Here is a 26,971-nt window from a genome sequence, read left to right as displayed (position 1 = left end):
ATGTGGTAGGGGGGAGGGGAGATCTTGAATCTTGTGAAGTCTACATTGATAGCATTGGGCTGCAGGGTTCCCAAGCGGAATATGAGTTACTGTTCCTGCAACCTTTGGGTAGCATCATTACGGCACTGCACGAGGCCCCGGATGGACATGTCGTCTGTGGTATGGGAAGGGGTAGTCGAAATGGTTCGCGACTGGGAGGTACAGTTGTTTAGTGCGAACCGAGCATATGGGTGTTCTGCAAAGTGGTCCCCTCATCTCCACTTGGTTTCCCCGATGTAGAGGAGGCCACAACTGGAACAGTGGATGCAATATACCACATTAGCAGATGTGCAGGTAAACATCTGCTTGATGTGCAAAGTCATCTTGGGGCCTGGGATGGGCATGAGGGGGGAGGTGTAGGGGCAGGTGTAACCCTTCCTATGGTTGCAGGGAAAAGTGCTGGGTGAAGTGGGGCTGGAGGGAAGTGTATTATAAGTATTGTTGAATGGCGCTGAAAGATACAGCATAATCAATGATACTATAAGGTGATGCTTCCTTCCCACCTAGGATGCTGTAAATCGATGATGGTAAATGGATGCAGTTTGCTTAATCTTTCAATGGTGCCCTCTAATTTCGGGCGGTCTCACTCACTCACAAGAGGAAGCATCCCTTTCCGCATCTACTTTGTTGAGAAGGTTTAGGATCTTTTCTGCTTCAATCAAGTCATCCTCAGTCTTTCGAAATCCATTTGAAATAAGCCTAGAAACAAAAAAAAGAGATTTTTGGAAAAGCTCAGCCGGTCTTGCAGTATCTATGAAAAGAAATCGGAATTAACTGCGTTCTGAGGACGGGTCACTGGACCTGAAACATGAACTCTGATTTCACTCCACAGATGTCGCCAGATCTGAGCTTTTCCAGCAGTTTTGGATTTTTTGATTTACAGCATCTGAAGTTCTTTCAGTTTTCATTCAGAAGCAAGCCCAACCTATCTAATATTTCCATATAAAATATCCCACTCGTCCCAAATATCAATCTAGTAAACTTCATCTGAATTGTCTCCAAAGCCTTTACACCCTCCTTCCAAGAAGACTATCAAAACTGCAAGGATATTCAAGATGCTCTATCAACAATGCCCTATGGAATTGAAATATAACACCATACTTATTGGCTCAATTTTTCTTGTAACAAAGGATGGCATCCCATTAGCCTTCCTAACTTTTTGTTGCACTTGTATCCTAACGTTCTGTGACTCATACTAAAGCACCAAGATCCTGCTGCACCTTGGAATTTTACACTCATTTTCACTTTAAATAATATTCTGTTTTATTATTCTTCCTGCCAAAATGAACAACTTTGCACTTTCCCTCATTATATGTCATCTGCCAGATTTTTGCCCCTTGCTCATCCTACTTGAAGTTATTTTTAATCAACCTATTCAGGGATTTTATGATACGTCCCTGAAGCAGGTGGGACTTGAACCCAGCCCATGTCCATTCACAACTCATTTGTGTCCTCTCTGCAACATTCTTTTCTCACTGTGTTTGTGTCATCTGCCAATCTGGGACCTTGTCTTGACTCTACCAGAGGAAGTGGTACGGACGGATACAGTTGAAACATTTAAAAGACGTTTGGACATGTGGGTAGGAAAGGCTTAGAGGGATATGGGTCAAATACAGGCAAGTAGGACTAGTTCAATTTGGGTTGCATGAGTTGGCCCGAAGGATCTGTTTCTAAGTGATTAATGCTAATTGTTCAAAAGCTGAAGCCTGAGCTAAAACTCCGGTGGGGCTCTGCTCACCACATCCTGCCAATCAGAAAAATGTCCATTTATGCATTTTTTTTTTAAGTAGGCAACCTGTCTTCAATTCATGCTAATATGTCAGCTCCTACTTTGCATGATTACCTTTTTGTGTGGCACCTTGTCAAATGACTTCTGGAAATTAAAGCACTGAACAACGACATTTTCCTTTGTTTTCAGCACGTTTTACTTCTCAAAGGGCTCCAATAAATTGGTTAAATATAATTTACTAACAGTACATCCCCAACTATAATATCAATGATTTGATTGTAAAACTTTCCAATGATAGATGTCAAGCATGCTGGTGCACAGAAAGGAGCTTGCAGTGAAAAGAGGTGGGTCAAGTTATCCATTGTCCACAATGAACCAACGTCATAGGTAGACTAGGAAGGGGATTATGCACAGAATCATAGAATCCCTGTAGTGTGGAAGCAGGCCTTTCAGGCCATGTCAACACTGACCCTCCAAAAAGCATCCCACCCTCACCCACACCCCTACTCTATCCTTGTAATCCTGCATTTTCCATACAGACAGTCACCTGAGGGCAGAATCGAACCCAGCTCCCTGGCTTTGTGAGGCAGCAGTGCTAACCACTGAGCCACCCTGGAAATTGAGCTATGCACTAATTTAAAAAGCAGACCCTCCAAGGCTATAATTTGTGGATTATTGGTGTGCAAATTGGCATACGGTGCATAAAATTAGAGCAATAAATATATAACTCAAAGATGGAATGGAAGAAACGGGCTCTGGCTCATGGGCTCACTGGCCACAGTACTGGGAAACTGGGGGCTGTGCCATTGGGATGGTTTACACCCAAGTATGTTGGGGCAAGTATTCTTGTGAACTGCAAAAGTTGTTAAATAGGAAGGGTTTTAAACTACATAGTGGGGGCAAGGGATGAAATGTGGAAAGTTGTAAAGTATCAAAAAGTGGAGACAAGGGAAAGGAGGAAAATAGTAACACAGGAAATGTGGGTCAAAGAATGACAGGAAGGAGCAGAGAGGAAAACAATAAGAATAGACTTAACAATCAAGATTTTACAAATATAACTAAAGGACAAATCTAAAGGCTAAATATGTAGAATCTGAATGCCTGTAGCATAACAAATTGATAGCCCATATTGAAAACAAAAAGAATCCAATTTCTGTACTGGAGATATGGATCCAGGATGATGAAGATTTGTGTCCTAAATATTGAGAGGTATGGGACATTCAAGAAATATGGGGAGCTAGATAAAGATGGGTGTATATCAAATGCCACCTTTGTGCAACAGTTAGAGATGACCTTGGTTCTGGAGATCAGGATGGAAATGAGGAATAGCATGGGAAGGAAGTCGTTATTGGGAATGGTCTACAGGTTCATGTTTAACCAACTTATTGAATATCTTTGAAGGAGTAATGTGAATAAAAAGGAACCTGTAGAAGTACTGTACTTGGATTTCCTGGAGATATTTGATAATTTGCTGTTTTACAAGTAATTGTGGAAAATAAAATCTCATGGTGTGAGGAATGAAATATTAGCATGGAAAGGAGATTGGCTGGCCTAGCAGTAAACTAAGAATGTATAAATGGGTCTTTTGTCTGATTGGTAGAGTGCTATGTGCAGAGCCCTGCAGGGCTGTGTTGAATCCTTAGCTAGTTGCAAATTACATCAATAACTTAGATTAGGAGAATGACAGCATGGTAGCCATTTCATAGATAACATCTGGGTAGGTAAGCAAGAAGCTTTGGAGGTTATTGAGGGATAGAGAGGTTGAGTGGGCACTGATCTGCCAGATGGAGTTTAATGTAACAAAACATGAAGTTATTCACTTTGACAGGAAGAATGAAAAACCAGGCCATTACATAAATGGAGAATGAGTACAGAGGGGTTTAGGTCATCTAGTGCAAGTCACAAAAATTAGTATGTGGGCACATAGGAATAGGATTAGATAGGCCCATTATGCCTGCTCTGCCATTTAATATGATCATGGCTGGTCGAACACTTCAATGGTTTTTCCCCACACTATACCTATGACCCTTTTATGTCATTGATCAAAAGTTTATCTGACCTTGCTTTAAAGGTACTCAAAGACTGAATTTCCACAGCTTCCTGTGGGGTAGGGAATTCCAAAGATTCACCATTTGCCGAGTAAAAGAAATTCTCCTAATCTCGGACTTCAGAAGCATCTTCCTTAGTTTTAACTTGTTCCTCCAGGATATAGACTCCACAGTTGTGGGAAACTTCTTGCCTGCATCTACCCTATCTATACTGTTCAGTAGTTTGTAGGTTTCAATAAGATCATCTCTATTCTTTAGAATTCTAGAGAATACAGGCCCAGTTTGCCTACCGCTCCTCAGGACAGTCCTGTCATCCCAGGAACAACAGGTGAATCTTGGTGGCATTCCCTCTATGGCAGTAATATCTTCTGAAATAAGTAGATTAAAACTGCACACAATACTCCAGGGGCACACTAACCAAGCTACTATACAATTGAAGCAAGAGTTCACGATTCCTGTACTCAAATTCTTTAATGGTAAAAGCCATTGGACTTCCTAATAACTGGCTACGTGTGAGCCTTCAGTGCCTTGTTGACAAAAACACCCAAGTTGCTTTCCTCATCTGCAGTTTCTAACTTCTGACCATTTAAGAAATATTCTGCACATTTGTTCTTCCTGCCAAAGTGCATAACCTCACATTGTTCCACACTTATATTCCATCTTCCAATTTTAAAATCTGTCCAAATCCTCCAGGATATGTCTTGCATCTTTCTCAGAATAAAAATTCTGGTGTAGCTTTGTATCATCTGAAAATTTGGAAATATTACACTTATAACAATCAAGAAATCTAATGATTGGTGTCCTTTATTTCATTAGGAACTGTAAACTAAAAAGAAGGAAGATATGCTTCAGTTATACACACTGAAACTCAATATTCAACATTGTAAAAACCTCTTAATGTGTGTGCTTAATATGTGGCTTTCCTAGAAATCATTAGCTGGATTGTGCTCCATTGGTGTAAAGAAGATCAGGCTTTCTGCATTGTTATTTTTTCTTCAGCTGTTCAGATTCAAAAAAACGTATGCATAAGACCCATCTTCAATCAAGACACACTTATTCATTTGAAAAGCTGAGCAGAGTTACTTTTCTGAATTTTTTTTTGACAGTTTTCTCTCTTTCCCCTCTCAAACATTTGGTCCCGTGTTAGGAGGTAGTTACATTGATGTTAACTGCCATCTAGTGAGTTCTCCTAGCTGTTTGTCATTAGCCTCTTGTGGATGTGAGTTTGCTCGCTGAGCTGGAAGGTTTTCAGACGTTTCCTCACCATTCTACGTAACATCATCAGTGAGCCTCTGATGAAGCGCTGCTGTTATGTCCCGCTTTCTAACACCAGCGCTTCATCAGAGGCTCACTAATGTTACCTAGAATGGTGATGAAATGTCTGAAAACTAACCTTCCAGCTCAGCGAGCAAACTCCCATCCAGAACCTCAACCTGAGCTGCAAATCTTCTCAACTCGCTATTAGCCTGTTGTTCCTATCTAACTGTCAAGGCCTTTGAAGCTTAATACGACTGCATCCTCACTTTGTACCTTTGTGTGTGCATACATCCGTGAGGGGTGATACACAAGTCAGGAGCCATTTGATTTTATTTTTCTCTTGACACCGTTAATTGCTGTCACCCCTTATTTCACAGCCAGTTTTCTTTCTTGTACATTTCTATTGAGCTGAGCAATGCCGCTGAAGGCTGAAAGGCATTATTTGGGAGCATGTAGTATTCTTATCCTTTACCTATGACTGCAACAGTTGAAGTTAAAACTGAAAAAATTAAAATTAATATACTCAGCAGCTGATGTAAACTGAACAGTAAAAAGAACATTTATTTTCCAGCAATTCTCAGTGAAGGAGTTTTATCTGAAAATCATCCCCTGGAGACTTTTTACTTGCAGAGTGTGTCCAGGAACAAAGGTAGGTCTTTTATTCAACAATGAGTTTTTGGTGGACGGGAAACAACGTTCAATAGATGTTTAGCTACTCTGCAGTAGGGCCAAGAGAAAACAGTGGGCTAAGAGCATAAGGACTAGAAGCAGGAGTAGGCCATCTGGCCCTTCGAACTCATTCCGCCATTCGATTAGATCATGGCTGATCTTTTCGTGGCCTCAGATCCACTTACTCATCCTCTCACCATAACCCTTACTTCCTTTATTGTTCAAAAAAATTATCCGCCTTAGCTTTAAAAATCTTCAATAAGGAAGCCACAACTACTTCAGTGGGCAAAGAATTTCAGTTTCACAACCCTTTTGTGTGAAAAAGTTCCTCCTCAATTAGTTCTAAATCTCCTAATTTTGAGGCTGTGCTCTTTTGTTCTAGTTTCACCTGTCAGTGGAAACATACTCCCTGCTTTTATCTTCTAAAATTATCAAGAGAATTGATATGTTTCTATGAGATCTTCCCCCCCCCCCCCGATTTTTCTAAATTGCAATGAATGTAATCCGTGTACTCAATCTTTCCTCATAAACCAAACTTCTCAACCCAAGCATCAACCTAGTGAATGTTCTCTGCACCACCTCCAGCACCAGTATGTCCTTTCTCATGTAGGGAGACCAAAACTTCATACAGTTATCCATGTGTGGCCTCACCAGACCCTATACAGCTGTAACATAACCTCCCAAAATATACCATGTGTACTGTAAATTTCTATTGACAAGAACTATCTGTTTAATTACTAAGACTTAACTAATCTCCGCTAAAGCTACAGGAAGGTTCTACAATTAATCTCTGCTACAGACCAACAGGAAGAATTAACTAGCATTAATGGTCCTAATCACAGTCCAGAACGCTTTTGTTGGCTTGCTACAGTATGTAGGCACCCAGTAAAGATGGAGCCAATTCGATTCTGATTCTCCACACCTTTCACTCTGACTTAAACAGTCTGCCACTGTAAATGAAGATTGACTGCTTTGATAGTCAGTGATCCTCCATGAGTGTGCAGTGTATTTTCTTGTCAGTTTGCTTAAATACGACTAAGTGTAGAGTCTCTACAGGCATCAATAATCTCAACAGAGTTCAGAGAGGTGAAGAGGAGGGATTGATTGGGGGGAAAAAAAATTATCTTTTTATCTTCAGTTTTACTACCACAGTCTGGATCCAGTGCATAAGTTCCTCACGTTAGTGGTGGATGATGGGATACAACCTCCTGTGGAACTTAGTTGCAAAGAAAGGAACACCATGGCAGCAACATTCATTCGTTTCTTACATAAGAACATTGGTAAGGACTAAAGCTTCAACAACTGTACTTGTCTGATATGTAAATGTTGTACACGAGAGAGAAAAAAATTGATGTAAACTTTTAGGGAAATGGTTTGAACTGGACAGCTAAAGAGCAAACACAGTTATCAGAACCCTGCCAAGCACTACTCGGATGCGAATTCTGTTCCTGATTTCTCATGTGGCAAATCGGGTCAGGCAGAAAAGGAGTTTTGAGAAGATGCCAATTGGTGGCCAGGCAGTTTATTAGGATGCAAAGGGGAAAAACTATTGGCATCCAAGACATTTTGAATCTTCTTGTAGCTGAATTGAGTTATGTTTGTCCCATTGCCTCAGGACTGCAAAATAAAATTGGACATGAGAGACCTATTTAAGGAAAGGAGATCCTGTATGTTTGTTTGAAATATAAATAAAAGTTTGGGTTTTATTGAGATCAATTGGCAGTTTATTTCTCATGTTCCTTTGTGTTCGGCTGTCTTCTATCATTGCAGTTCTCTCTCACTCCTTTTGTAAATATTCTTGGTGTCAAGTATCTTATGTGGAATTGCTTCAGACATTCGAGATTCTAAAACAATCACCTACCATGATCCTTTATATGCATTTGCCATATGTTGTAACTTGGCCATTAGGAATTATTACCAGCCATGTACTATTATTTTAAATTGTTCTAACTGCAGAAGTTGAACACATATTCCAAACCGGTACTTTAGGCATCATAAAGAGTCACGTTTTATTGTCAGATGTTCTTTAGATGAAACATTAAATGGAGGCTCAGCTGTCTACCTCAGGAATTTTAGTACATATTATGCATCCTTTTTGGGATAATCGCAGCAATTTATTCTTAGCTTTATTGTTTGTGATCGATCAGCTTAGTACACTGTAGGTACAAAAATGATCTTGTGGTTTGTTACCATATCACTTCACAGGTGGTTCTGAAACTTTCCAAGACAAAGTGAATTTCTTTCAGCGAGAACTTCGTCAAATGCACATGAAACGATCACATACAAAGATTGTACTTAAAGTCAGCCGTCACAGTTTCCTTGAGTCGGTGAGTTTAATGTGCTCCCTGGGTTATTGCCAGTCTACCTCTTCTGATAATTAATGGCCTATTATTAAAACAGTAGTCTCCAGAAATAAAGTACTCTTTTTAATTTGGGCCATTTAGTTTTGTTTCCCACCTTAGAGTTCTGTTAATGTGTAACCTCAGGCAATCAGCAGTCAAGTGAGCATTGTAATTTTAAGAATCCGGTCCAGCATGTATCTTGACTAGTTTCAATTCCAGAGTAATTGTAATTAAAATTCCATTTTGCCTTTTTTGTTTGATTTCTGCATCCTAATAGTCCCTGAAAGCCACAAGAAACTTCTCCGTCTCTGATTGGAGCAAGAATTTTGAGGTGATTTTTCAGGATGAAGAAGGTCAGTACTAAAGACGTGTCAACATTTTCCAAGGGTGCTATATGCTTTAATGGGGCAAATCCTATTTGCTGTAAAACTTAATTGTTCTAAGTTTGACAAATGTAGGCTGCGATGATATATTGATATGACTGAAATTTTACTTGGTTTCTTTGGATAACTTTGGGTTTCTCAGAAACTAGATGCCTTGAGAGATTTATCTTTTGATGGCCTCTCTCGGGATTTAACCCAAAGCCCCAAATGGCACAGATTAGTGGCGTTGCAGTAAGAAAAACATTAGGGCCATAAATTGCTATATTGGTGAGAATGAATGTTAGTTCCTGCACTCTTCTGTTTCCTGTATCCTGTATGCACAATCTCCAGCCTTGAGAAACCTGCTGCTGTATCTATACACATGCTGCTGTATAAATACTGGGTACAAACAGCACAAGAGTGGGCCAGCTGACTCACTGCTTACCTACACTAAAGCAAAATACAGTACATGCTGGAAATACTTAGCAGTTCAGGCTGCATTTCTGGAGAGTGAGAACAGGATTAACATGTCAAAGAAGTGACCTTCCAACAGAACTGGGAAAAGGTAAAAACTGTAAGTTATTGAAGTCCAGTGGGGGTGGGGGAGAGATTGTGCCTGCAAGAACAGAAGGGAATCGAGGTCTGGGCTCCTGTGTGGCTTGTTTGTGCATCTGCCAAAACTTGCTTTTGCAGCCACGTTTCTTTATTCAGTAATTGTCTACATAGCTGACTTAATTCAACTTGAATTTGTCCAAGTTGTATTTTCCTGTTTGATCAATATCCAAAGCATTTTGATGCAAGATCACATGATAATTGCCTTTGAGGGATGCCAATCAGTTCATTAACTTGCTACTCCAAAATGAACCTCAACTAGCTCCCATTGCAATAATTGTATCTTTACAATTTTGTGATTTTCACTCTCTCTCTTTTTTTCTCCTGTACGTTGATCATTCTTTGTGTGCAGATCAATTTCCTAATCTTGACACTATATCTCTTGAAGAAATGTCAATGTCATTATAAAGGGCAATAACTTTACTTCAGGAGGATAATATTGGAGGCATCTAAGGATGTATTTGTATATTGTTTCAGCATTGGACTGGGGTGGCCCACGCAGGGAGTGGTTTGAGTTGATGTGTAAAGCACTCTTTGATCATAGCAATGGTCTGTTCATGCATTTCAGTGACAATAACCAGGGATTGGTGAGTATAAATTTCACTTAATATTTGCCATAGTAAGACTTAATTTTAGTTTCTGGTAAATTACTCATTAAATGCCAAGAAAATATTCTTTCTTTCTGGGGGAGTAGTGCTAATTAAATGTGTTAGAGAAGGGGAGATTTAGCATGGCATGGTAGCAGAGTGGTTAGCCCTGCTGCCTCACGGCTGCAGGGACTTGGGCTCAATGCCAACCTTAGGTGACTGTCTGTGTGGAGTTTGCATGTTCTCCCTGTGCCTGTGTAGGTTTCCTCTGGGCACTCTGGTTTCCTCCTACAACCCTCAGTTGCGCAAGTTAGGCGGATCGGCCATGCTAAATTGCCACGTAGTGTCCAGTCATGTGCAGGCTAGGTGGATTTGCCATGGGAAATGTGGAGTTACGAGGAATTGGATGCGGGTGTGATGCTCTTTGGAGTGTCGGTGCAGACTCAACGGGCCAAATGGCCTTTTCTACAATGTAGGAATTTGAAGACTGATCTCCTCAATATTTGAGAACAATGTGCTGCATCATGGGGCAGCATAGTGGTTTGGTGGCTCAGTGGTTAGCGCTGTTGCTTCACGGCACCAGAGCCCCGGATTCAGTTCTAGCTTTGGGCGACTATCTGTGTGGAATTTGTACTTTCTTCCTGCGTCTGGGTGGGGTTCCTCCAGGTGCTCTGGTTTCCTCCCATTGTCCAAAGATGTGCATGTCAGGTGGATTGGCCATGCTAAATTGTCCATTGTGTCTAGGGATGTGTAAATTAGGTGGATTAGCAGTGGGAAATCCAGGGTTATAGGGTAAAGGGGGATGGCTCTGGATGGGATGCTCATTGGAGATTCAGTGTGGACATGTTGGGCTAAATGGCCTATTTCCATGATTCTGGGGATTCCATGATTCTGTTATTACATAATGCTGCAAAAGCTGAATTCCTATGGTGAATATTGCTGTGAAAGCCCATCTTTGCTAACTCTAGCAGTCCATTGTGGTGAATTTAAAGTGATTCTTCTTCAAAGGCTGCCAAATTTTTTCAAAATATTTATCTGAATTTGTGTTTTAGAAGTGAAGGAGTTCAGTAATCTGATCATTGTTTCATAGTAATTAGAATATGCTTGCATGGCGAAATGCAGGTGCCAGTCTTGGCTCAGTAGTTAGACTCTGCCTCTGCCTCTTATTCAGAAGACTATGAATTTCAGTGCCCTTCCAGTGCTGTGCACATAATCTAAGCAGCCACTGCAGTGAGGTACAGAGGCAGCTTTTTATTGTCTTTCAAAGGCAATGATAACAGTTTCAATTTTCCTTCTCTTGTGGATGTACAAGATCTCATGCCACTGCTTGAAGAAGAGATGGGGAATTCTCCAGTTTATCTGGTTACTATTTCTTTTTCACCTAATATCATAGAACTGTCTTTAACAAAGCTGTGTTTATGCAGACTAGTTGCCACATTTCCCCATAATTGTGACTAAGCTGCAAAGATATATGAAGCACTTTTGAGAAATCCTGAGGTTGCATAACGTACTTCTCAAAAAGTACAGGCCTGGCCATTTCTCTTTGGGGTAGGAAGTACCAACTTCAGTCTGCATATAGAGTCTACTATTTACATATTGTTGAGCATATCTTTATATTGTACAAACTATATTTTCAAAATGATTAAGTGAATTGTTTTGTTTGGTTGTCTAGGTACACCCGAACCCAGACCGATCACCTCATCTTCGACTAAAATTGTATGAGTTTGCAGGAAAAATAGTTGGGAAGTGTTTGTATGAATCTGCTCAGGGTGGCGCTTACAAACAGCTAGTTTGTGCACGCTTTACTCGTTCGTTCTTGGCACAAATTATTGGACTCCGGATGCACTATAAGGTAATGAGGGTTTATTAGTTAATGTGCACTTTGTGGCCTTTGAATACACTTTGATATTTAATCAGACGTTACAGTGAAACACTGAACGGTCATTGGTCTGAAATATGAACACTGTCCCTGACAGACTGAATATTTTCCAACGTTTACTACTTTTATTTCATATTCGTAGCATCCGTAGTATTTTTGTACTTTGTTTGAGGTCAATCTGAAAATCATACTCAACTTGATATAAACACGTTTTCAGTTTAAAATACAAAACACTATGGATGCTGGCAATCTGAAATGAAAAGAAAACAGAAATTGCTGGAGAAATGCTCAGATTAGTCTGCATCAGCAGGAAAGGGATACAGTTTCAAGTCCAGTGGTGGTTCTTCATTCCAACAAAGTCATGGGACTCAGTGGTAATTCTGTTCTTTTTCCACAGATGCTACCAGGCCAGTTGCATTTCTCCAGCACTTTAAGCTCACAAAGAATTTGAGTTGGCCAACAGTGATTTGTTGTGCAGTGGTATAGTGTCTCATTTGTCTCCTTTTTATTTCTTCTCTTCATCCACCAGCACCAATGCCCATTCACTCTACTTCACCATCCCTCCTAAGTCCAACAAAACTCAGGCCTAAACAAACAAGGAAAACTACAGATGCTGGAAATCAAAAGCAAAATCAGCAATTTGTGGAAAAACTCAGCAGGCCTGGCATCATCTGTGAAGAGAAAATAGTTAACAGAGAACCGTTCTGAAGAAGGGTCACTGGGCCTGATGTTGTTAACTCTGCTTTCTCTCCGTGCTGCCAAAACTCAGACCCACGTGATGTTTGCAAGGCAGGCTTTTTCATTCTGACACTGCACTTGATTGGATTTCCTTTCTCTCAATTCTTTCTGCATGCTTAAATTGTTTTCAGATACCATTGAAACAAATAGTTGTCTCAAGGGTGCAGCTACAGATTATTCGGGGACTAAGTGAAACATCAGTTGAGAGCATTAGTGTAAGAAAGCTTTTTGTCAGTTGTGCAGAAATGTAATCTTGAATTTCTGCTTAAATTGCTGAAGTCCATGAAACTTGAAAATACAATGGATGGTCTGTTGGAAACCTATCTGGGTTTTAATGGTAGGTTTCTTGTTCGATACTTTATACTCTATATTTTATCTGACTAATCCATTACCTACTGGCTGGATGTTGGCACAGATTAGAAATGTAGGGCACTGCTCACGTTAATAGGAGAGAAAAAGAAATCTGAAATTTGCCCTTGTAATAGTGTCAATGGCCCAGAAAGGGGTATGAAATAGCATTTTCACTGTTCATGTCTTTATTCCTTTCCCGAGTGCCAAAATGTTGCTTGTGTGATTACAGTTTATGAACCATCTCTGTCCTGTCCCCTCTGCTTGCAGTATTTTGCAACAGATGATCCAGAATTCTACAAGAGTAAAGTATGTTACATCTTGAAAAATGATGTGAGTGAAATGGACCTCGTTTTCGCTGAGGAAAAATACGACAAGTCGGGACGTTTGGAGAAGGTAGTGTTCAAGAACTTGACTTGTTTAGACCTGAATAAAGTCTTATGTTATGCCATGTTGCTGACTAATGTTAACCGCTCAATGGCTAGAGATCAGGTGAAGAGGTAAAGTCCTTTCTTTTCGTTGAGGATATTCTCCGTCTTGTATACAGCACTACCACTAAGCCAAATTGGTCAAATATTGAACAGACATAACTGACAGAATAAAAACCAAAAGAACTGCCACACCTCATGGCACCTTCTGTTGTAACCACAGAAGGTGTAACACCTGTACATTTACTTTCTCCCTCCTCGGTATCCAAAGGCCCAAACATACCTTCCAGGTGAAGCAATACTTTACCTGCACTTCACAGAATCCAGTCTATTGCGTTTGCTCTCACCATGTGGCCTCCTCTACACTGGGGAATTGAAGCATAGACTGGGTGAACGCTTTGCAGTACACTTGCATTCTGTGTGCAAAAAAGACCCTGAACGTCAGATGCCTGTCACTTTAATACACCACCCTGTTTCCTGGCCAATATCTGTCTCTGGCTTGTTGCAGTGTTCCAGCAAAGCTGAGCACAAATTGGAAGAACAACAGCTCATATTCTGCCTAGGGACCTTTTTACAGCCTTCTGGACTCATTATTGAGTTCAATAGCTTTGGGCTTCAGCTCTCCCATGTCTTTACCCAACCCCAAACACCGAGTGTTGAATTCACTCCCACGCATCCCAGATGTCCACGTACTTCAAGGACCGCAACTTCCCCCCCCACAGTGGTCGAGGACGCCCTTGACCGCGTCTCCCACATTTCCGCAACACATCCCTCACACCCCGCCCCCCCCCCCCCCAAGAGAATCCCCCTCGTTCTCACATACCACCCCACCAACCTCCCAGATACAACGCATCATCCTCCGACACTTCCGCCATCTACTATCCGACCCCACCACCCAAGCCATTTTTCTATCCCCACCCTTCTCTGCCTTCTGGAGAGACCACTCTCTCTCCGTGACTCCCTTGTTCGCTCCACACTGCCCTCCAACCCCACCACACCCAGCACCTTCCCCTGCAACTTGCCCCCACACCACCTCCCTGACCCCCATCCCAGGCCCCAAGATGACTTTCCATATTAAGCAGATGCTCACCTGCACATCTGCCATTGTGGTATACTGTATCCATTGTACCCGGTGTGGCTACCTCTACATTGAAGAAACCAAGCGGAGGCTTGGGGACCGCTTTGCAGAACACCTCCGATCAGTTCTCAATAAACAACTGCACCTCCCAGTTGCGAACCATTTTAACTCTCCCTTCCATTCCTCAGACAACATGTCCATCGTGGGCCTCCTGCAGTGCCACAATGATGGCACCCGAAGGTTGCAGGAACAGCAACTCCTATTCCGCTTGGGAACCCTGCAGCCCAATGGTATCAATGTGGACTTCACAAGCTTCAAAATCTCCCCTTCCCCCACTGCATCCCAAAACCAGCCCAGCCTGTCTCCACTTCCCTAACCTGTTCTTCCTTTCACCCATCCCTACCTCCCACCTCAAGCCACACTTCCATCTCCTACCTGCTAACCTCATCCCGCCTCCTTGACCTGTCTGTCTTCCCTGGACTGACCTATCCCCTCCCTACCTCCCCACCTATACTCTCCTCTTCACCTATCTTCTTTTCTCTCCATCTTCAGTATGCCTCTCCCTCTGTCCCTATTTATTCCAAAACCCCCTCCCCATCCCCCTCTCTGATGGGTCTAGGCCCGAAACGTCAGCTTTTGTGCTCCTGAGATGCTGCTTGGCCTGCTGTGTTCATCCAGCTTCACACTTTATGTTGCATTCACACAGTCTGCTGTTTAATAGCCACTAATAGTCTCCATTAATAGCTATTCATCTTCCTAGCTAGATCGTTATTCTCTCCTTTTGTCTGTTGAACCGTTCTTCTCTCTCTCTCTCTCTCTCTCTCTCTCTCTCTCTCTCTCTCTCTCTCTCTCTCTCTCTCTCTCTCTCTCTCTCTCTCTCTCTCTCTCTCTCTCTCTCTCTCTCTCTCTTTTGGGATATATCCCCACCCATCATTTACTCCTTTCCCCGACACCCCCTGCCACCGCCACCCTATCTTCTGCATGTCAACCAACATTTTCCTAGCTACCATCAGTAATGAGGAATGCTCACTTGACCTGAAACGTTAACTTTAATTTCTTTGCACAGATGCTGCCAGATCTGCTGAGGTTTTCCAGTAAGGTAAATTTCTAACTGACAGAATGTTATGTCTTCTGAGGGGAATTGAAAACCTGAATAGGGAGGTTGTGCTTCAGTTATACAAGGTATTGGTGAGACTGTATATAATTGTATAGTACTGTGTATCATACTGGTCACTGTACCATGTAAGGATGTTAAAATGTAGGAAGCAGTTCTGAGAAGATGTACTACACTAATATCTGGAAAATTTAGACAGGCTAGACCTGTATCCTCTGGAGTTTCCTTCTATAGTCAGAGATGTTTAATTGAAATATATAAGATTCTAAGAAGCCTTCATGTAGATATGGAAGGATCTAAAATTGAGGCCGTAGTTTTAAAATAACAGGTCTCCAATTTAAAATAGAGATGAGGATTTTATTTTGTGTTAAGTGTTTTTGGAATTTCCTTCCTCAAAAGGTAAGGGATGTAAAATTCTTAAATATTTTAAGGCAGAGGCTGACAGATTTTTGATTACAAAAGAGGTACGCAGGAATGTAGAAAAGGGATTAAAGTCAAGTCAGCCATGATCTGATTGAATAGTGGAACAGGCTTGAACAGCTGAGTAGCCCAGTTTCTGTATCTTGTTCAAGTATTAATAACCACTGTCTGCAGCCTCATACGATAGCATAATTCTCTCTTCACCACCAGCGCCAACCACCACCACCCCCCCCCCCGCCCCCCCCAACTAATCATTACCATTAAACCCGGTTCAGTGAAGAGTGCAGGAGGTCATGCAACTGACAGCACCAAGTATACCTAAAATTGAGATGTCATCCTGGCGAAGCTGACGCATAATACTAAAAGCATGCCAAGCAGTGGAAACAGCGTGCTGTAGATAGGTTGGTCAAGGGATTGCTTAGCCCTGTCAGATCTAATCTCTGCAGTCCTGCCACGTCTGGTCATGAATGTTAGTAGACACTACAGGAGGTGGAGACTCATAAATATCTCCATCTTCAACAATAGGCGAGTTGAACACATAAACTCAAGAGAGAAGGCTGAAGTATTTGCATCCATCTTCTGAAAGAAATGACAAATACATCTAATACAACCACCACCGGCATTCAGTGTAATTTCCTTACCAGCTCTGCGAGCCTCAAGTCTCATGTACAGCAGGACTTTGAGATTGGCTGACACTGTTTGCTGTGTGAAATTATTGGAGCAGTTGCCTGCATGTGCAGCCATACAGCTAAGAAGAATTGACTGCAGCATTAAAGATGTCAAGAAACAGCTGTTAATATGGGATATTGCAAAGGTTGTGGGCTGTGATAATATTCCAACAGTATTACTGAAGGTTTGTCCTCCGGAATTGGCTTCGCTCCTATGTTCAAATGCAGCGACCTAAATCACAGCCAGCCGGTGTTGTCTGAGCTAACATTCACACCACAAGTCCAGGCAATGACCATCTCCAACAAGAGCAAGTCTAGCCAATGCTCCTTGATGTTTAATAATATTACAATTAACTGAATCCTCTCATTGTGGGAATCAAGAACAGGTCAGTGGCTAGGAATTCTGGTGTGTAATTCACCACCTGACTCCCAGTGCTTGTCCAGCATTTACAAGTGTTGTGATTGAATATTCCCGTTTGCCTGGATGAATGTAACTTCAACAATGCTTAAGCTGACACAATCCAGGACAAATCAGCTTGTTTGATTGGGACAGCATCCACAAAATTCAACATTCAACTTCCTTCACCAACAATGCCCAATGGCATCTGCGTGTAGTGTCTACACAGTGTGCTATAAGCAATTCATCAAGGTGGCCCTCTGCAATGCATGACCTTTACCACCAAGAAGGGCAAGGGTAGCAGATGTAGAGGTGCACCACCACCACCTCTAGGGCAAGTAGCAATGGGCAATAAATACTGGCCCAGCCAATGATGGCCACATTCCATGAGCAAATGAAAAGAAGTTAAACAGAAAATTCTGACTTAGACTGCTAAACAAGTGCAAACGTGGTAACTTGCAACAGGGACTTGTTAAGTGTGGAGCATGGGGAAAGATCATGAGGGTGAGGCCAATTGGGTGTTATCTGCCCCACCTGAGCCTGGTTTTCTTTTGTGGAGTTTCATTCTGTCATCCTTCAGACTGGCTGTAACAAATTATAGCTACTAGTCCCAACTGAAGTAATTTTTAACTTGATTGTTCTTACCTTGTGTTGTATCTAAAGGCATAGAACATAAGCAGTGGATTTCTTGTTTTTGCTTCTGTTGCTAACTTTTACAGACGTGATTTTTGAATGACGGTCACTTGGGTATAAGTATTATCACTTCATTCTGAGATTACTGTATTTGCGAGACCTTATTTTAATCAGTTCCTTAGATGATGAAACATGCTTTTATGAATCCTGTTGTGTATCTACGTTGTGGGTTCTGACTTGAATCTTAACTTCTGGCTAATTCTCCCTCCCAGCACCTTATCCTAGTACTTTGGAAGTGACACAGAATCCTCGAATTAGCACCAACTGGGCCAAAGAAGGGAAGAGGTTCCACATATTCTTTCTTAGGTGACTACTTTGAGATTTGTTCATTTTCTATCCTTTCAGGTTATAGAGCTGATAGCTGGAGGTGCACAGATACCAGTAACCAATGACAACAAGATATTCTACTTGAACATGTTAGCACAGTACAGATTGGCCAGTCAGGTGCGGCAAGAAGTGGAGTATTTCCTTAAAGGTATGATACTGCTCCTAGTGAGTAGTGATGGAAAGTCAATAGAAATGAAGCCAGAATATATCTTTGTTGTGGAATCCTGTTTTTTTTTAAAGTAGCCAAAACGTGATCATAATGTTTGACACAAGGACCTGAGATTGCCCTTTGCCCTTTGTTCATGACCTAATATTTCCTTTTTTTTTGCTTATACAATAACATTTTTGTTCTAGTCCCCATGAGCTTGCCAACAGACTTCTCAGGAGAAAGCAACATGGTCCTGGCTTTTGCCGGTGTCTGCTGAGAGATGTAAGACAGTCATCTCTGATAAACCACCTTTATTTTGAGGACGACATACTGTTGATGCTGACCACCATGTGAACCGTCTTTGTGTTCTAGGATAGTCCAATCCACTTGTTTATCAAATAAAAACTGAAAGAACTGCAGATGCTGTAAATCAGGAACAAAAACTGAAGTTGCTGGAAAAGATCATCAGGTCGGGCAGATGTTTACTGCTTCCAGACCTGCTCAGCTTTTCCAGCAACTTCTGTTTTTGCATTCTTTTAACAACTTGTGTGAAGTAGTTCAATCTAAATTGTATTCACTTTCTCTCTTCTGAGTTGACGTCCATGCATTTTGAGCCACAGTAAACTTTGCCTTGATAAAAGTAAACTGACATGAGAAATGAGAGATTTCTTCCAAAGGGAAAATAAAACTAATTGTAAAAATTTTGTGAAGACACATATTACAAGAGAGTTCTATAAATATTTGTGATCTACATATTAGGGCAGGCAGGTAGCAAATGTTTCTTTTAATCCAGGAGCTGCTGTCTCCTCAATCCTGGGCGCACATTCAGAGAGTGGTGGGCATGTGGAATGCGCTGTCGGCAGTGATAATGGAGTCAGATAATTTAGAGACTTTTAAGCGACTCTTGGATGGGCACATAGAGGATAGTAAAATGTAGAATATGCAGGTTAGATTGATCTTAGTAGGATAATATGTCAGCACAACATGGTGGGCCGAAGGACTGATACTGTGCTGTACTGTTCTCTGTTCTACATTCTACGTTCTAAGTGTAGTGTCAATTCTGAAAGCCTCATGAATACTTAAATACTGTGTCTGACTCTGAATCAGCTATGCCAAAGAGATGGAGACACTTTTGTCAGCCACTTTCAGAGTGTCATGATTTTAAGTCACTACTCTCACTTGAAATGGATACATTGAGAAGGGAGAGGAAAGGCAATTTAGAATAGACAGTGCAGCATCACCTCCCTTCTATGATTAATTTGCTTAAAAGGATGTTTGTTAGGGCAATGACAGTGATTTAGGAGAAGGATGTAGCTTCAACATCAACAAGCGATCATCCATGCAGACAAAGAACAGTGGAATAAAAATACAAAAAGGAAGAACAAAGTTGGAATTGTTAAACCTTTCATGCCTTCAGGACATCACAGAGCACTGTTCCCCGCCTAATTAATTATTTTCACAGTTTGTTTTACTGTTTAAAAAAGGGAACATGAATTAATGCAGCTTTTTTAAATGCCAGCTTGTGTTTTTTTTCTGTTTATACAGGCTTGAATGAGTTGATTCCAGAAAATCATCTCGCTATATTTGATGAAAATGAGTTGGAGGTATGTAACAGCTTATAAAGTGACTCATTTAATAATATTTGTGACTAATGTTGCCTCTAAATGTTTTTTCGCATTCATTATACCACCTTTTTTGCACCACTATGCACGTGTGATATCTTAAAGCGAACAAATTGTGAACATCCTACATCTTTCTGGTTGCTGTATAGTTGAGCATGGACTTTACAGGGAAAATTGTTTGTGACTTTGCCTTTAAGCCAAGATTTTGGGAAATTTATCTCGGTGCAAAGATATGCATTTGTCAGGAAGCCTGGGTAACTTTCTTTCGTATATCCTCATAAACAGCCAGAACCTGAAGAAAACCTTGAACATCACTGCTTAAAGTTGCTCACCATTTGGATCTGGCCTTTTGGACAATCTGTGAAATAAGACCATAAGACATAGGAATGGAAGTAAGGCCATTTGGCCCATCGAGTCCACTCTGCCATTTAATTATGGCTGACGGGCATTTCAATTCCACTTCCCTGCACTCTTCCCCGTAGCCCTTGATTCCTTGAGATCAAGAATTTATCGATCTCTGCCTTGAAGGCATCAAACGTCCCGGCCTCCACTGCACTCTGTGGCAATGAATTCCAGAGGCCCACCAGTCTCTGGCTGAAGAAATGTCTCCTCATTTCCGTTTTAAATTTACCCCCTCTAATTCTAAGGCTGTGCCCACAGGTCCACAACTCCCCAGCGTCCACCCGTTCTAAGCCATACGTTATCTTGTAAGTTTCTATTAGATCTCCCCTCAACCTTCTAAACTCTAATGAATACAATCCCTGGATCCTTAGCCATTCATTGTACGTTTAAACCTACCATTCCAGGGATCATCCATGTGAATCTCCGCTGGACACGCTCCAGCACCAGTATGTCCTTCCTGAGGTGTGGGACTCAAAATTGGACAGTATTCTAAATGGGGCCTAACTAGATCTTTATAAAGTCTCAGGAGCACATCACTGCTTTTATATTCCAACCCTCTTGAGATAAACGACAACATTACATTCGCTTTCTTAATCATGGACTCTACCTGCAAGTTAACCTTTAGAGAATCCTGGACCAACATTCCCAGATCCCTTTGTACTTTTGCTTTATGAATTTTCTCACCATTTAGAAAGTACTCCATGCCTGTATTCTCTTTTTTTGGTCACCAGTTTTTATCCTCTTGTCTTAGATTTCTGCTGTGATGATTATGAAGCAAACTTCATTCTAGTCTCCTAGTACCACTAGATGGTACTATTGCACCTGGAATGTTCTGTTTGTGTATATAAAAATCAACCTGTTCAGACATGCTCTGATACACTGTGAGGGAAACTTGCACTGCACTACCAGATCTTTGAATGCAAGCTAGTTTGTTTGCAGTTGGATTCTAATCCTGCAGTGGAACAGTGCAAAATTGATGTGTAGCAGAAAGTTAGAATACTGAGTGAATATGCAAACCTAACATTCTGTAAGGAAGCAGTGTGGAGCTGGATGAACTCAGCAAGCCGAGCAGCATTTTAGGAGCACAAAAGCTGACGTTTCAGGCCTAGACCCTTCATCTGAAAAGGGGGATGGGGAGAGGGTTCTGAAATAGGGAGAGGGGGGGAGGCGGATCAAAGATGGATAGAGGAGAAGATAGGTGGAAGAGGAGACAGACAAGTTAATGGGGCTGTCTCCCTCACTGTTCCCATCTCATGTGTCTTTATGGATGAAGCTTCATTCCCAGTAATTTAATCCAACAAGGTCTTTGAAAATTTTCTGTCACAAGCAAACAGAATGAATTAGTTTGTTTCTCCTTCTTTTGGGCCGTTTTTATGTTTTTCTATTGAGATGTGCCTAGGCTCTTAGAAATATTCATATAATGAGTGACAAGCTAAATTCAGTCATCTTACTACTTGTATCTTATTTCATTTTTTTCCAACCTATTTATGCCTGCTCTTCAAAAATCCCAGGAGTGCTGTCATCACTTTCTCAGCATATCCTTTATCCAAATCACCCTAAGCTTGTAAGTTGCAGCTTCTCTGTTTTCAGCCATGAGTTCAAATCCTGTATTTGATGTGATACTGAGATCCTCCAGCTGAAAGCAGGAAATACGCAATGAATGTCAGTGGTTTTGGAAAGAAACAGGCAGTGTTTCATTTGAAACAGTAGCTTTTCTTTCTCTTTCGAATGCTTCTACGTTTTCTTCAGATTATCAGCATTTACAATTATGCCTTTTGTCACTGAATTGTAGCAGTTCTTTCACCAGGTATTTCTTCTAACCGCTTTTGAAGCTGTTCTCTGAGATACAGAACACGTTATGTAACAAATCATACAACGTTTTCATTTCCAAACAGCTGCCAACTTTTTCAATTATAAATTCCAATGCCTACGGTTATAATGGCAACAGACTATGTGAACTTGTCATCTTTAATTATACTATTCCCACCATTTGTTTCCCTATTTCTTTCTAAGCACTAGCCTACTCTCTTACTGTGCACCCCTCAATACTGAGACTGGAAAATATTTTCCAATCTCCCACTGGTATCTTTTCCCTGACCCTGACCCTTACCCTTAATTTTTTTTTGCATGTTAATGAAACTTGCTTTGATTCTGATTGTTAAATTCTGACCTCCAGCTGTTGATGTGTGGGACTGGCAACATCAATGTACCTGATTTCAAGACCCATGCTGTCATTGTTGGAGGGACCTGGCACTTCCGAGAGAAGGTAAACCAGAGAGAATGACAAATTGTGGATCTTATTACCGGGGATGTTGGTACAGCTCAGGGCTTTCAGTATTGGAAACAAACAAAGGGTTTTTTTCATGAAATGCAAAATGTTTGAAATGTTTAGCAGCAAAAAATGCTTTGGGTGTACATTCTTTATTTCATCAGAACAAGCTTTTAACTACTAAATTCACCATTTACAAATGTTTATTATAGCAATCATCTGAAATGGGGTAAGTTTTGCTTCCATTTGTATGTCGGATGATGGGGAGAGTTCTCCATGTCAGTGGAATGACACATAGTTTTTAATTGTCATGCTCGATGAATAGCGAGTCTCTCATTCAGGAGCTTTGCTGTCCAGGCACTGCAGCCAGAATAGTGACATCAAATCAAATCATAATTTTGAATAAGATATTCAAAATTCTTAAAACTCTACTGTTTCTCTCCCTGCTCCCCCACCCTACCCACAGGTAATGAAGTGGTTCTGGACTGTAGTGTCCAGTTTTACACAGGAAGAGCTTGCTCGATTGTTGCAGTTCACAACCGGGTCTTCCCAACTCCCTCCAGGAGGATTTGTGGCAATGTGCCCATCTTTTCAGATCATAGCAGCACCTACACAGAATACCTTGCCCACGGCCCATACTTGGTAAGTAGCTAGGCAAAGGGAATACTGCTGGGCTGAAGTTGCGTGCATATGGCATTTACGTTTTCTCCTGGTGTTCTCTTTTTTTTTCCAGCCACTGAAAATGGCACTGTGCGCTTCTTTGCACCCACTCAATTCTATGCCCGAAGAACTACCTCCTCATCTAAAGTTAGAAAACACTTAGAACATAGGACATAGAACATAGAACAGTACAGCACAGAACAGGCCCTTCAGCCCACAATGTTGTGCCGACCATTGATCCTCATGTATGCACCCTCAAATTTCTGTGACCATATACATGTCCAGCAGTCTCTTAAATGACCCCAATGACCTTGCTTCCACAACTGCTGGCAACGCATTCCATGCTCTCACAACTCTCTGCGTAAAGAGCATGCCTCTGACATCCCCTCTATACTTTCCACCAACCAGCTTAAAACTATGACTCCTCGTGCTAGCCATTTCTGCCCTGGGAAATAGTCTCTGGCTATCAACTCTATCTATGCCTCTTATTATCTTGTATACCTCAATTAGGTCCCCTCTCCTCCTCCTTTTCTCCAATGAAAAGAGACCGAGCTCAGTCAACCTCTCTTCATAAGATAAGCCCTCCAGTCCAGGCAGCATCCTGGTAAACCTCCTCTGAACCCTCTCCAAAGCATCCACATCTTTCCTATAATAGGGCGCCCAGAACTGGACGCAGTATTCCAAGTGCGGTCTAACCAAAGTTTTATAGAGCTGCAACAAGATCTCACGGCTCTTAAACTCAATCCCCCTGTTAATGAAAGCCAAAACACCATATGCTTTCTTAACAACCCTGTCCACTTGGGTGGCCATTTTAAGGGATCTATGTATCTGCACACCAAGATCCCTCTGTTCCTCCACGCTGCCAAGAATCCTATCCTTAATCCTGTACTCAGCTTTCAAATTCGACCTTCCAAAATGCATCACCTCGCATTTATCCAGGTTGAACTCCATCTGCCACCTCTCAGCCCATCTCTGCATCCTGTCAATGTCCCGCTGCAGCCTACAACAGCCCTCTACACTGTCAACGACACCTCCGACCTTTGTGTCGTCTGCAAACTTGCTGACCCATCCTTCAATTCCCTCGTCCAAGTCATTAATAAAAATTACAAACAGTAGAGGCCCAAGGACAGAGCCCTGTGGAACTCCACTCACCACTGACTTCCAGGCAGAATATTTTCCTTCTACTACCACTCGCTGTCTTCTGTTGGCAAGCAGGCTGGTGGAAATGTGAAACACACTGCCACAGAGAGCTTAACTCCACAAATAGCTTAAAAAGCCTGAGATTGACAAATCATTGCAGGACAGAAAGGCATTCAAACATACACGGAGCCAAGGTGGCTGGATAAAATTTAGATATAGATTGACTGTGATTGCATTGAATAGTGGAGCAGACTCAATGGGCTGAATGGCCGATTTCCTGTTTCTGCGCTATTTTTCTTCTTTCATGGGATGTGGGTGTTGCTGGCAAAGCCAGCAATTGTTGTTCAGCCCTAATTGCCCTTGAACTGAGTGGATTGTTAGGCCATTCTAGAGAAAATTAAAAGCCAACCCGCATTGCTGTAGGTCGGTAGTAGCATGTAATCTGGACTAGGTAAAGAAAGCAGACCTCCTTCCTTTCAAGGACATGAGCAAACCAAGTGTTTTACTTTAATGACAATTAATGAGTAGTTTCATTGCTACCTTTACCGAGGCCAGTTTCCAATTCCAGATTGATCAACAGATTCAAATCCACCAACTTGTCCAAGCATATGCAATTTACATGAATTGGCCATGCTAAATTACCCAGAAGTGTCCAGGGATGTGCAAGTTAGGTGAATTAGCTATGGTAAATGCAGGGTACAGGGTAGGCGGAGCCTGGGAGGAATGCTCTTCGGAGTGTGCACGCAGAGTCAATGGGATGGATGGCCTCTTTCCACACTGTAGGGATTCAGTAATTGTAACTTCAACAGTGACATCAAGTCATAATCATGAATAAGATAGTCAAAATTCTTAAAATTTGAACTCTAGCCCCATTAATGTAGTTTACTAATCCCATGAGGTTGCCACACCAGCCTCATAAATGCTGCAGGCACCACTTCTCAGATGAGCAAAAGTTATGAAGTGTAGTACGTGATTGAAATTGCTTTTTCAATAGCAGAAACCCTAGGGCTTGGGGCTGAGCTTGGGGCACCAGTAGCAACAGTAGTCGGTAATGAGAGGGGGTGTGGGGAGAAAGAATTGTTCCCCTCTTTTTTTTCATAGGAGCATAGATGTAGACAAGGTTTTTAGGAAAGTGCATAATGCATGAGGAACGTGAGATAGGAATAGGAACAGACAACTAAGTCTCAGTATAGCTATTTCTTGGGTCTCATGGTACTTGAAAATGTGATAAATTGGATCCAAGATAACAAAGTGTGAAGATGGATGAACACAGCAGGCCAAGCAGCATCTCAGGAGCACAAAAGCTGACGTTTTGGGCCTAGACCTTTCATCAGAGAGTGCTCCTGAGATGCTGCTTGGCCTGCTGTGTTCATCCAGCTACACACTTCGTTATCTTGGATTCTCCAGCATCTGCAGTTCCCATTATCTGTAAATTGGATCCATAATTGGTTCAGTGACAGAAAATAAAGGATAATATTTGGATAAAGCAATTTCCAGGGATGTTTCATAGGTGCTGGCGAGTACATCACCAATGCAGGAAATGACATCACCAACCCAAGGAAACCTAACCAGATAAATAGAAAGCGGGACATAACACCAGCGCTTCCTCAGAGGCTCACTGATGATGTTACCTAGAATGGTGATGAAACGTCTGAAAACTAACCTTCCAGCTCAGCGAGCAAACTCACATCCATGTTTCATAGGCTCAGTGCTGAGTCCCTTGTATATATCAGTGATTTGGATTTGAATGTGGATTTGGAAATCTGCAGTTGTTGCAAAAGTTGGCCACATTGCTGATAGCGAACAGCTTGCTGTTGACTATAGAATGATATCAATCATTTGATTGAGTGGTTGGAAAAGTGGTAGATGGAATTCAAACAGACAGAGTGTAAGATGGCACCTTTGGGGAGGGCAAACAAGGTAGAAACCCTCAACTGATTTCAAGAGTGCCTGGATTTGAGGAGCAACTGGCCAGGTGCTAGAATGTGGGATAAGAAATGAGCAGTGAGCCTTTCTCCCATTTCTAGCTGATTGGCCCCTTTCTCTGTGATAATTCTTCAGTGGTTTCAATATAGGCCTTTGATGCAATGCCTCTGATGAAAGTTTATTCTTCTCTAAACATGAACACTGTATTGTTGGTGTGGCCTTGGCAAAGTTTGTACAATTGCAGAAACACTTCCTCCTCCTTCTCCAATCCTCTTTACTATAAAGCCTGAAGTGCCATATGCCTTCCTGATTACTACTTGTACCTGCACGTTAACTTTCTAGATTTCTTGTGCAATCATGCCCAAGTCTCTCTGAACATCAACATTTGAAAGTTTTTCACATCCTTTTAGGAAAAAAGTCTGCTTTTTTGCTCTTTAACCATGTAGAATAACTTCTGAACATTATATTCCATTGCCAACTAAGGTATCTCTATTGTAACCTCTCTGTCCTTCTCACAACTTGTATTTTTCATCTTGTTCTGTAACATTCAACAAAAATTGATACATTGCACTCTGTCTCTTCCTCTCAGACACTAGCATAGAGCATAAAGATCTAAGCCTCCAGCACTAATTCTTGTAACATTTAGCTGTTCAGTCTGCCAACCTGAATAAATACACCATTTGTGCTCCTCCTTTGCTTTATTTCCTATCCATTAACAAATCCTCTTGCTGTGCTAATTTACCAAATTAATTTATGAATCCTTATGTAGGATGGGATCATGGGGTTTAAAGAAAAGCATAATGTGAATAGCAATGAAATGTAGGGCAGTGTACATAAATAGAGGAATTGATGTTTGGAATGAATAGTAAAGGGTGTGATAAATTCTAAAAAAATCTTCTCCAATGGATTTTCAGAAGATTAGGCATTTCAGGGAATATTACAATGCTCCATAGATTATATTTTTCCTTTAAACCCCATTTATGTAGATACCAGGACAATATTTCAAATACTAACAAAATGATGCCTATGGTTGACCTCCAAAACATGGGTTTTTTTAACAATAGTGGAG

General features: G+C 41.4%; 1 protein-coding gene across 3 annotated transcripts in view; it reads left to right on the top strand.

Moving 5' to 3' along the window:
* Positions 1 to 26,971, top strand: part of arel1 (apoptosis resistant E3 ubiquitin protein ligase 1) — a 78,931-nt gene that overhangs the window by 42,031 nt on the left and 9,929 nt on the right. For all 3 annotated transcript variants that reach the window (XM_048537006.2, XM_059649040.1, XM_048537005.2), the window contains exons 11-21: positions 5,645 to 5,722; positions 6,881 to 7,022; positions 7,948 to 8,069; positions 8,362 to 8,437; positions 9,536 to 9,645; positions 11,318 to 11,497; positions 12,881 to 13,006; positions 17,754 to 17,883; positions 19,429 to 19,487; positions 22,084 to 22,173; positions 22,643 to 22,818. In XM_048537006.2, coding sequence (XP_048392963.1) covers positions 5,645 to 5,722; positions 6,881 to 7,022; positions 7,948 to 8,069; positions 8,362 to 8,437; positions 9,536 to 9,645; positions 11,318 to 11,497; positions 12,881 to 13,006; positions 17,754 to 17,883; positions 19,429 to 19,487; positions 22,084 to 22,173; positions 22,643 to 22,818 — 1,289 coding nt within the window. The remainder of the gene's footprint in view (positions 1 to 5,644; positions 5,723 to 6,880; positions 7,023 to 7,947; positions 8,070 to 8,361; positions 8,438 to 9,535; positions 9,646 to 11,317; positions 11,498 to 12,880; positions 13,007 to 17,753; positions 17,884 to 19,428; positions 19,488 to 22,083; positions 22,174 to 22,642; positions 22,819 to 26,971) is intronic.

The sequence above is a fragment of the Stegostoma tigrinum genome, chromosome 10 (assembly GCF_030684315.1).
Source record: "Stegostoma tigrinum isolate sSteTig4 chromosome 10, sSteTig4.hap1, whole genome shotgun sequence".
Taxonomy (NCBI): Eukaryota; Metazoa; Chordata; class Chondrichthyes; order Orectolobiformes; family Stegostomatidae; genus Stegostoma; species Stegostoma tigrinum.
The sequence above is the reverse complement of the archived record's forward strand: the minus strand, read 5'-3'. Positions and strand labels throughout refer to the sequence as shown.